Source organism: Gymnoscopelus microlampas (genome assembly GCF_963454915.1).
Source record: "Gymnoscopelus microlampas genome assembly, chromosome: 5".
NCBI lineage: Eukaryota > Metazoa > Chordata > Actinopteri > Myctophiformes > Myctophidae > Gymnoscopelus > Gymnoscopelus microlampas.
In genome coordinates this window covers 6,053,955-6,065,806 of record NC_139942.1, presented here as the reverse complement: position 1 = coordinate 6,065,806, position 11,852 = coordinate 6,053,955, and the positions used below count along the sequence as shown (strand labels likewise).

Sequence of the window (11,852 nt, the reverse complement as noted above, 5' to 3'; positions counted from 1 at the left end):
GAAATGTTGCCACAGCTGTTGTAGGCCTATTGTAAGTGTCATGTCACAAAACAACAGCAACCTTGAAATCTGAAGTTTAGCCTGGAATAAAAAACAGTACATGTCCCTAGTCCTAGTAGATGTATAAATGAACATCAGCAAAAAAAAGTGCTTTGGTGTGGTGGGATAGTCTTGTTTAATAACCAGTTAAATAAAGTTCTTTGGTGTGGTGGTGGTGGTGGTGGTGTCGGGTTACAGGGTTAGGTTCGGTGTTGTGGTAATAACTTTGTCTTGGCTGAAGCTCGTTTCACTGGAGTGTTCGTGACACAGCTTCCCTGCTGAGGCAAACGAAAACAAACAAACAACTAAAAAACACACACACAAAGAGCTCAAAGCCACTAGAACCCCGGGTCCTACTCTACGCTGGTGGAAGCGACACAAACGGCTTCCGGGAACAAAAGACGGACCGTTTTCCAGAAGAGCGCCCGACTACAATAAATGTCCTGTCCGCTCAGCTGAGCGGGCTGTTTGGTTCTATAGGCTATACAGCAGCTCTCTCACACACACACACAGTCAACATCCAAGCTTGACCGGAGCAAGCAGCCATGCCTCTGCCCAGACGTAGATCCTCCTTCCTGGGTCAGCCCTCCTCCTCCGCGGAGGGGCGTTCGTCCACCTCCTCCTCCGCCTCCTGCACCAGGATGGGCGGGCTCCCGGGCTCCGGGACCACCATCACCGGTGGCGGCCACAGGGGCGTGTTCGTGGGGACGGCGCCCATGATGATCGGCGGGATGGGGATGATGACCTCCAACCTGGGCACGCGGGTGTCCCGACGGGCGCTCGGCATCAGCAGCGTGTTCCTGCAGGTATGGGGGGGGGCTGTCGCGACGATCGTGACATTTCAAGATTTTTCAAAAATAGCAGATCTACAAGCTCATAGCGCGGCACTCGGTGCCGCGCTATGAGCTTGTATATCTGCTATTTTTGAATAGCCAAAGAAATCTAAAGTGACACAGATGCGTTCCAGGTCTTAATGGGTTCATTGTGTCGTTGAACACTGGAACATATGAATAAAAAATGGTGTTTCTGTTTGGCTTTCAGGCTTTGAAGTTGCACAGGGTAGACATGCCAAATAACCTAAAGAAATGACCGACATTAATTAATAACTATGAAAAAATGTATGTGAAAAATTGTCAACATCGACACGATGATGGCGATTATGGAAAATAATCGCGATTATGTCAAAACATTTGCGATTAGGCGATTATGTAGGTAGCATCTAGCATGTAGGAGCCTCTGCCTGATGACCTAAAAGTCTAATATTTCCCCCGGCCTACAGGGAATTCCCTTTAGTCTAGTGGTTAAAGGTTCTATGACATTCATTTTCACTTTTTTTAAAAACATTTTTTAGCAGAGGCGATGATTGACAGGCAAAATCCCTCAACAGCGACACCCGCAGGCAAAGATTTCTTTTTTTCATTGTTGAAAAGGCTTTAGAAATGTGAGAGAAAAACACCTGCCATGGATCACTGGAGTGGAATTTTTTGATAAAACTTTTATATGTGGTAAAACTGAATGTCATGAAACCTTTAAGATGTTGGCTTTCCGCGCGGGAGACCCGCGGATTCGAATCCCTGGGCGTTACATAGTAGTAATTGCGACGGGCCCCTTTCCCCGCAGGGCCTGAGGAGCACCTCGGTGCCGGTGGTGTCCCGCGGGGGCGCCGGAGAGCGCGCCCACCAGAGCGGCGGCGGCTCCCTGGGCCTGAACGGCTGTCTGATGGAGTACCGAGACAAGGTTCGAGCCCTGGAGCAGCTCAACCAGCAGCTAGAGGAGCAAATCAGACACTGTCTTGACCGCCGCAGCTCCAGCGCCGGAGCCTGGGGCCCGCTCAGGCAGGACTGGGAGGACATCTACAGGCAGGTACTGGTACTGCACATTAACAATCTGCTACGGACAGATGCCGACAGACGTAAAACATTTCAAATGTTTCCTGTTTGACGTAGACGTCAAGAATACAATAAATCACAATAAACCTTCATATGGGCAACTGGCGGCCCGGGGGCCACATGCGGCCCCCACCTTCACTTAATGCGGCCCGCAGGTTAATATCGGAATGCTGATATATTATTCATTTCAGCTGTTACAATTCCAAACATGCAAACATAACCTGCTTTAATTGCTTCAGTCTATATTGGTAGCTTAATGACTAGTATTCCATTTCTATTGTCTTTTTTTTTATGTCCAATGTATTTGTATTTAAGTTCATAAAGTTAACATGAATATAACTAAATGCATTTGAAATGAAATAAAAATGTAACTTTTCAGGATTCTAATTCAAAAAGAGCAAAAAAATATATATATGGATTCCAATAGCAAAAATAGCCGATCTACAAGCTCAAAACGCGTCGCACTGCGGCACGTTTTGAGCTTGTAGATCTGCTATTTTTGCTTCTTTAGTGTGACAGAATGGCGAAGTACAGCATTAATTTACGAAAAAAAGTTAAAATACAGAGATAAGAGGTGTCTGCCCGACAGTATATGCAATGTGGCCCTCTGGAGTGAGTGTGGAAATATAGTGGCCCTCTCCATCATCAAAGTTGCCCACCCTTGTTTCCAGGGGTGGCAACGTCCAACACTCTTCTCCCTCTGGGCTCCCAAACAGTGGAATAAACTTTGCATCTCAGTCAGAACTGCGGACTCACTCCCAATGTTCCGCCGTTGTCTAAAGACCCACATGTCTTCAGACCCCACCTAACCCCCTAGCACTCACCTATTCAGACCCCACCTAACCCCCTAGCACTCACTTCTTCAGACCCCACCTAACCCCCTAGCACTCACCTCTTCGGACCCCACCTAACCACCTAACACTTTACTTCCTTGTATTTCTTCTGGATGCTAGTTTACGATGCAGATACAGTAGATCCCTGTTTCCTCATAGTTTTGTTACTTTGATTGTTTTACCGTGGCCACAACCAGTGTTGCCAGATTCTGTGGGAGAAACAAGCAACCAGGTCTAGGAAAACCAGCCCAAAAGAAGCGACTATGGGCCACGTGAGCACTTTTACGAATACATCAGCTATTTGAAAATAGCAGATCTACAAACTCACAACGCGTCGCGATGCGACGCGTTGTGAGCTTGTAGATCGGCTATTTTCAAATCAAATATTGTGGGGAAATTATAATAAGCAGATCTGGCAACCCTGGCCACAACATTGTTAAGAATGTTATGTTCATTGTTAGCCTAAAGGTACTGTTATTAGACAGATGCTGGGTTCATTGTTTACCTGGTGTCCTAGTTTCTTTGAGGCCCTACATTGTTCTCTATGTACTCTACTTATGGGACTATTTACCTTGTTGTTTATTGACTAGAGTTTATCATTATTATTTATTCTCCTTAATATAGGCTCTATGCACAGCAGCCATATTATCACTTCCTTCCCAGGTGTTACCAATGATACTAATGAAGGCTCTGTTCCATTTAGTGTAGCACAGTGGTTTCCACGACGCCCATAACTCTGAGAGTGTACAAATGTACACACCTGTAAGGGGCCATTTGGAAGCCCATGAGGGTCCCTGGACCCCAACTGTAGACCCACTGGTGTAGCAGAGTGTTTCCAGTGAGCCAACATGCACAATATCAGCACCCTGACTCTGTTTGACAGGAATGGAACAGAGCCTTCACTAGTATCATTGGTGACACCTGTGAATGTCTTCATAATATGGCTGCTGTGCATAGAGCCTATTCTGATTCACTTTGGATAAGAGCGTCTGCTACATGCCTACATTGTAATCGATTGTAAATTGTAGTTTACCCCGACAGGTGAGCGAGGCCATACTGGACAACGCCAGGCTGATGCTGCAGACAGAGAACATCCACGCCAACGCTGAAGACTTTAAAGACAGGTCAGTGGGAATAAAACCACATGATTACATGACATTATGTCAGTGGTTCTCAACCTTTTCAGGCCGCGACCCTCCACAATCATCATATTTGAACTTGGGGACCCCCCAAAATAATCATATTTGAGCTGGGGACCCGCCTAAAATAATCATATTTGAACTGGGGACCCCCCAAAATAATCATATTTGAACTGGGGACCCCCCAAAATAATCATATTTGAACTGTGGACCCCCCTAAAATAATCATATTTGAACTGGGGACCACCCAAAATAATCATATTTGAAGTGGGGACCCCCAAATGAAACATATTTGAACTGGGGACCCCCCACCCTGACAAGCACTTGGAATGTAGGAGTTGAGGCATTACATTTAGTTCGACTCGTTTCCACAGATAAATATTATGAAAATAGCAGATCTACAACGCCTCGCAAGCTCACAATGTTTCTTATATTGTCTGGCTAATGTTTGACCAGTTTTTATTGTATAGTTTGTTACTAATGATGCAGTATGGTCTTTTTTCATTTCACTTAATTTCCTTTTTTTAAATTAAAAAGGTCTTAAAAGTCCTTTTACTGTCACTTTTACTGTCATCTGGGGACCCCCCCAAGAATCATGTGGGAACCCTAACCCTGTGGGTCCCGACCCACAGGTTGAGAACCGCTGCATTATATACATAACATGACATAAACTTAACGTTATGATTACATGAGCCAATAGGACATGACCTTATATGACATGACATACACGTTAACGTTCATTCACACATTATTCTGTGAAATGTGACGACGCCTTTCTACCTGCAGTGGTTGTATCATAATAGGCTCTATGCACAGCAGCCATATTGTGAAGACATTCACAGGTGTTACCAATGATACTAATGAAGGCTTTGTTCCATTCTGGTCAAACAGAGTCAGGGCGCTGATATTGTGCATGTTGGCTCACTGGAAACACTCTGCTACACCAGTGGGTCTAAAATGTGTGTCCAGGGACCCTCATGGTTCCTTGAGGGGGTTCGAAATGGCCCCTTGCGGGTGTGTACCAAATGGACCCGTAAGGGTCCATTTGGTTCCATTTGACAGACAGACAGACAGACAGACAGACAGACAGACAGACAGGCAGACCACAGGGTTCAAAACATTAGCCAAATTCCAATCCTCAAATCTCTGCTCTCTCGCTCACTCCGCACTCACTGTGGAAGTTAGGAATGTGCATTGTCTTCACCTCCTCATTGTCTTCACCTCCCGGCCGGTCGGCCCGGTGAAGACAATGAGGCTTAGCAGTGTTTCTGTGTGCAGGTTTGAGAATGAGCAGCCATTCAGGAAGGCAGTAGAAGAGGAGATTAACTCTTTGTATAAAGTGATCGACGAGGCCAGCCTCACCAAGACTGAACTGGATGCTCAGATAGACAGCATGAGAGAGCAGCTCCACGACCTGGAGCACAACCACCAAGAGGTACCTTATTACTACCTTATTACCTTATTCACCTGGAGCAGAACCACCAAGAGGTACCTTGATCTATATCTATCACTACCTTATTACCTTATTGATCTGAGGTACATTATGATCTGTCACTACCTTAATACCTTATTGATCTGCCACTACCTTATTACCTTATTGATCTGTCACTACCTTATTACTTTATTGATCGGAGGTACCTTATGATCTGTCACTACCTTAATACCTTATTGATCTGTCACTACCTTATTACCTTATTGATCTGTCACTACCTTATTACCTTATTGATCTGTCACTACCTTATTACTTTATTGATCTGAGGTACCTTATGATCTGTCACTACCTTAATACCTTATTGATCTGTCACTACCTTAATACCTTATTGATCTGCCACTACCTTATTACCTTATTGATCTGTCACTACCTTATTACTTTATTGATCTGAGGTACCTTATGATCTGTCACTACCTTAATACCTTATTGATCTGTCACTACCTTATTACCTTATTGATCTGTCACTACCTTATTACTTTATTGATCTGAGGTACCTTATGATCTGTCACTACCTTTTTACCTTATTTATCTGAGGTACCTTATGATCTGTCACTACCTTATTACCTTATTTATCTGAGGTACCTTATGATCTGACAAGACCACCTAGTATACTAAATTAACTTACATTACCTTATTAACTCATGATCCATCACTAGCGTATTGATCTGTCAATGTTGTGTTCTAACTAACCTGTACAGGAAGTGGTGTCATTGTGTTGTGATCCGTACAGGACGTGCGCGTTCTGTACAGCCAGCTGGCGGGTCGGGAGGTGGACGAACCGGACGCTCCCATTGAGACCAGCCTGGACCACATACTGGAGTACATCAGGAACCAATGGGAGAGAGTCATCGAGAGGAACCGAGCCGAGACCGACAGCTACCTGGAGTGCAAAGTAACAATGCACAGATAACCACAACGACAATGTTATTTTTATCATGGACTGTTGTATAACTGTACTGGTGTGTCAGTCATTGAATCTGTGTCACATTATTAGCACTTCATCCACGCGTACCAGTGGTGGAAAGTAACTAAGTACATTTACTTAAGTACTGTACTTAAGTACAGTTTTGAGGTATTTGTACTTTACTTGAGTATTTCCAATTTCCAATACTTCTACTCAAATACATCTCAGAGGCAAATATTGTACTTTTACTCCACTACAATTATTTGAAAACTTTAGTTACTAGTTACTTTTCAGATGTAAATTATGATATTATAAAACATACATTAACCACTTTAGCCTTATTTTATACCTAGGCTATTTGAAAATAGCCGATCTACAAGCTCACAACGCGTCGCATCGCGACGCGTTGTGAGCTTGTAGATCTGCTATTTTCAAACATTTTAGTACTTTTACTTTTGGTACTTTAAGTACATTTTGATACCAACACTTTTGTACTTTTACTCAAGTAAATTTTGAATTCTGGACTTTTACTCGTAACGGAGTATTTCTATATTGCAGTATTGATACTTTTACTTAAGTAAAGAATTTGAGTACTTTTTCCACCACTGCTGCGTACACACGTGTACTAGGGCTGTCACGATTACAGGATTTAAGTTGACGATTCATTGTCATACAAATAATTGCGATTGGCGATTTCATTGTGTTACTGGCATTGAACGTCAGAACAAAACAATGGAACGAAAATGACATTTCTGTTTGCCTTTTAGGCTTCAGAATAAAAGAAATTGCACACGGCAGATATGACAAATAACTTTCATTTACAAATACATTGCTGACATATTTAATAATGTCAGCAATAATAATAATAAATAATATTTAATAATAACGCGTCACAAAGTGACGCGTTGTACGCTGTGTTGATCATCTATTTCTGGAAAATGTTTAAAAATGTACGAAAATGTTTCAACATGGACACAATAATGACGATTATCTCAAATAATTGCGATTACAAGAATTGTGACAGGCCTAGTGTGTACGTGTGTGTGTGTGTGTGTGTGTGTGTGTGTGTGTGTGTGTGTGTGTGTGTGTGTGTGTGTGTGTGTGTGTGTGTGTGTGTGTGTGTGTGTGTGTGTATATGTGTACATGTGTACATGTGTGTACGTGTATGTACATGTGTGTATGTGTAGGCTATAGGTGTGTGTGTGATGTTGTGTTTGTGTAGCAGGCCGAGTTTGTAGCAGCAGTAAACTGAACATTGTGTGTGTGTGTGTGTGTGTGTGTGTGTGTGTGTGTGTGTGTGTGTGTGTGTGTGTGTGTGTGTGTGTGTGTGTGCGTGCGTGCGTGCGTGCGTGCGTGCGTGCGTGCGTGCGTGCGTGTGTGTGCGTGCGCAGCAGGCAGAGTGTGTGAGCAGCAGCAAACTGAGTCGTGAGGAAGAGGAGCTGGAGACGCTGAAGGTGGAATGTAACGACGCTTGCTGTAGAATCCAGAGTCTGCAGGCCGAGACCGAGTCCATCAGAGCTCTGGTAAGAACTACTACTGACACTCTAATTAACTCTAAACACTTTAGCTGTTCAACCAACTACTAAAGGATTTAATAGGTTGAATCTAGAGGTAAAATACACCTCGTACACACACACACAAGAACTTCACTGGATGATAAATACAAATCAGAATAGTCACCCCCAAAACAAGTTTTTTTTCCTATAGATTAGTCACCCCATGGAGATTTGAATTCATGGATATTTTTTTGTTTTTGTCGCATTCCTAAGCCAATAATTTGATGACCAGCCAAAAAATATCCATGAATTCAAGTTTCCATGGGGTGACTAACAGATAGAAAAAAAGGTATTTTGGGGGCGTGAACTCCCTTTAAGCTTCAAAATGCCTTTATGGCGCCTGGTTTGATTCCGGACCGGCCGGACCAGTTGCAATATGACATTGGCCTGTTCTCTCTCCACTGCATTTGTCAATAAAGGCTTAAAAAATGGGTTAGGGTTAGGGTTAGACTCCTGTTACTGAACCAACACTCTATGGCAATGACTAGGCTATCACAATATAGAGCTATTTAACACTTATCACTTACCCTACCTTTAAACAAATACACTAAAATACAGTAGGACATTTACGAACGGCTTTGTGAATGAAGCAAACTTAATGAACAATAGAATCTAGTTTGAATGAGAACTGTTCGCTTTCAACAGAATAATTATGTTAGTTAATTAGTTAGTTAGTTAGTTAGTTAGTTAGAATCTAAGTTTGCAATTTGTTTTGAACAGAAGCAGGGTCTGGAGAAGAGCGATGCTCAACGTTGTGTTTGTTTTAGAATATAACAATCAATCATGTCCTCCTATAACAGAAACGTGGCTTGGAGAACTCCCTGAGCGACGCCCAGCACTGGCACGACATCGAGCTGCAGAACATGGGCTCCGTGGTGGCCAAGCTGGAGGCGGAGCTGAGCGACGTCCGCGGCGACATCGAGCAGCAGCGCCGCGACTACGAGACGCTGCTCGGCAACAAGCTCCGCCTGGAGCAGGAGATCGGACTGTACCACGGCATCCTGGACGGGGAGGAGAGCCGCTTCCAGCCCCCACCACCCCCCACGTGAGTCCATTAATTAATCAATTAATTTACCCCCCCCCCATGTGAGTCTGATATTGCTGTTGTCAGGCAGAAATCTCTTATCTGCATAGTTTAAAGGAGGAGTTCACCCAAAAAATGACTTATTTTCTATCAATTGCACACCCCATGAAGCCTTGAATCCATGGATTTATTTTTGTTTTTGTCGCATTCCTAAGCTAATAATTTGATTCCTGTCTCCTACCGGCTAATGTATCCGGTAGGAGACACAAAGTAGATTATTTGTGTCTCCTACCGGATACACACCCGCCCGGTCATCAAATTATTGGCTTAGGAATGCCACAAAAACAAAAATAAATCCATGAATTCAATTAAGGCTTCATGGGGTGTGCAATTGATAGAAAATAAGTCATTTTTTGGGTGAACTCCTCCTTTAACTTTTTGTGTTTTTTCGCCCTACTTGATCATCAAAGGTAGCAGATAGCAAATGTAGCAGATCTGCAAGCTCGAAACGTGCCAACGCAACACAAAGTGACACGTTTCGAGCTTGCAGATCTGCTACTTTTGCTATTTTTGAATCCTGAAAAGTAACAGTTTTGGACACCCAGACGATATTATGCTAACCACCACCACTATTAACCAGGATGCTATTTTTCCACATTTCAGACATAGTATTACTAATCATGTGGAACCAAAGCACGCAGAATGTTAGGGCAGTGTGGTTGGGTGTTAGGTCCCATGATGACCTTGTTCCCCCTAAATTCGAGACAAACATGGGGGAAAAGTGCATTCTACTACATGGCCACCAAAATGCAGAATGCCCTGTCAAAAGACATTTAAAAACCCTCGACTCTCCATCTACACGCAACACTAAACTAAAAGCATTGCATCCTTACCCTGGTGGCTTCCCCTCCACTCCCCACCTGCCCGCTTTCTTCTCTTCTCTGTACACAGATCTATTGGTGTTGTTTTTGATATGTAAAGCATTGTACTGTATGTATTCTATGCCTTTTTGATGAATTAAGCAGCCTACAACGGACCACAATAGACACAACTTGACTGTACTGCTGTACCGTTATCAAACCTGTTATTATAAAGTATTCAATCAATCAATAGGTTGCGGGAGGCGTAAGCTTGAAGATCGGCTATTTTCACAATGTTTGCCTCTTGCTTACGTAATATTTGACAATTTGGACAATAGGCTCTATGCACAGCAGCCATATTGGGAATGAATTGGGCCCCTGCCTTACTTCCTTTACAGGTGTTACCAATAATACTAATTAAGGCGCCGTTCTGTTTAGTGTGGCATAGTGGTTGTCTTATTTTCAAGGACCCCCATAACTCTCAGAGTTAGACACCCACCATAAGGGGCCATTTGGAAACCAAAATGGAGTGTTTCTAGTGAGGCAACATGCACGGTATCAGCACCCTGACCAGAAAGGAACAGAGCCTTCATTAGTATCATTGGTAACACCTGTGAAGAAAGTAAGAAGAGGACAAATTTCTTTCCAATATGGCTGCTGTGCATAGAGCCTATTGTAACTTTAGAAATGTGCAGATACCCTGTATACACTTATACTGTATGTTGGTCTGTTAACTGTTGAGTGAGAAAACAATGTTGCGCATTAAGCTAATCATCTGGGGACCCCCCAAAATAATTCGGGGACCCCCCTGGGCTCCCGACAGACAGTTTGGGAACCACTCCTCTATAGTACGATATTAACTAATGATATTAATTATGATATCACCTCTACAGGGGCAGCTCAGTGCCTGAAGGGGCCAGCGGCACTGTACCGATACCAGACGGCAAAACTCTGCCCCCCGCCGGAAGCAAGGCAAAGTGCTAATGTACCCAAACTGACACACGTCGTTACAAATCACATTTACATTCATAACTGATGCTGGACAATAATTGATGTAAAAAATGGTGTAAAACAGCTTCATGCCTTGGAGGAAAATGTTTCTAAGCTGAAGAATGGGAAGGGCGTGTGTTTTTTCTAAAGACCTTTTATAGCATGCTATTCTGTGAGATCACACCGGTTTCAGCCGGTTCGGCTCGTTTTTGGTGGGATGTTTTAACAACATAAAGCGTCTCTTAAATTAAGTTATTTCTTCAATAATCAGGACACCTGAGTCTGTATGTTTTATTGAAAAGACATGGATTGGAAATAATAAATTAAACAATGAAAATGTGTTGACTGCTGCTAGATTGACTTTGAGTTGTTTGTCTGCCATGAACCACTGAAGGCCTAGTACAGTGTGATACAAGCATGACATTTGGTGTGAACATTCCTCTGGGTCAACTCTTTAACTTTTGGAGCTGATGTTAGTGTGTAGACAGAGAAAACGGTCAAATTGTGGAAGATGCAAAAAGAACAATGCTGTGTGGAGCTCAGGTAGGATATAAGAAAGGCAGCCAGAGAGATGAAGAAAGTAGGCAGGAGTACAAGGAGATGAGGGGCAAGGCGAAGAGAGAGGTGGCGAGGGCTAAGGAAAAGAGTATGAGGAGTTGTATGAGAGGTTGGACACCAAGGAGATAGAAAAGGATCTGTAGAGATTGGCTGGACACTCAGAGGCAGTGAGATGGAAAGGATGCGTCAGGAGTTATTTGTGACAGAAGGGTAACAGTGAGAGGGAAGATGTATAAGACAGTAGTGAGACCAGCCATGCTGTACGACTTAGAAACGGTGGAACTGAGGAAAAGGCAGGTGGAGGTGGCAGAATTGAGGATGCTATGATTCTCATGAGGAGTGACAAGGAAGGACATCAGAAATGACTAAATTAGAGGATCAGCCCAGGTTAGAAGGTTCGGGGACAAAGCAAGGGAGGCGAAGTTGAGATAGTTTGGACATTATGCAGAGGCGGGATGAGGGGTACATTGGGAGAAGGAAGATGGAGCTGCCAAAGGAGGAAGAGGAAGGCCAAAAAGGAGGTTTAAGGATGCGGTGAGAGAGGACATGCAGGTGGCTGGAGTCACCG

General features: G+C 43.5%; 1 protein-coding gene across 1 annotated transcript; it reads left to right on the top strand.

Moving 5' to 3' along the window:
• Nucleotides 1-584: 584 nt before the first annotated feature.
• bfsp2 (beaded filament structural protein 2, phakinin) lies at nucleotides 585-11,013 on the top strand (the record flags this gene model as incomplete). The annotated part of the gene is made up of 8 exons (XM_084056680.1): nucleotides 585-845; nucleotides 1,660-1,902; nucleotides 3,803-3,885; nucleotides 5,179-5,335; nucleotides 6,123-6,284; nucleotides 7,688-7,819; nucleotides 8,653-8,897; nucleotides 10,630-11,013. The coding sequence occupies 8 exons, from the start codon at nucleotides 585-587 to the stop codon at nucleotides 10,718-10,720; spliced, it is 1,374 nt and encodes a 457-aa protein (XP_083912806.1). The 3' UTR covers nucleotides 10,721-11,013.
• Between the last annotated feature and the right edge of the window lie 839 nt (nucleotides 11,014-11,852).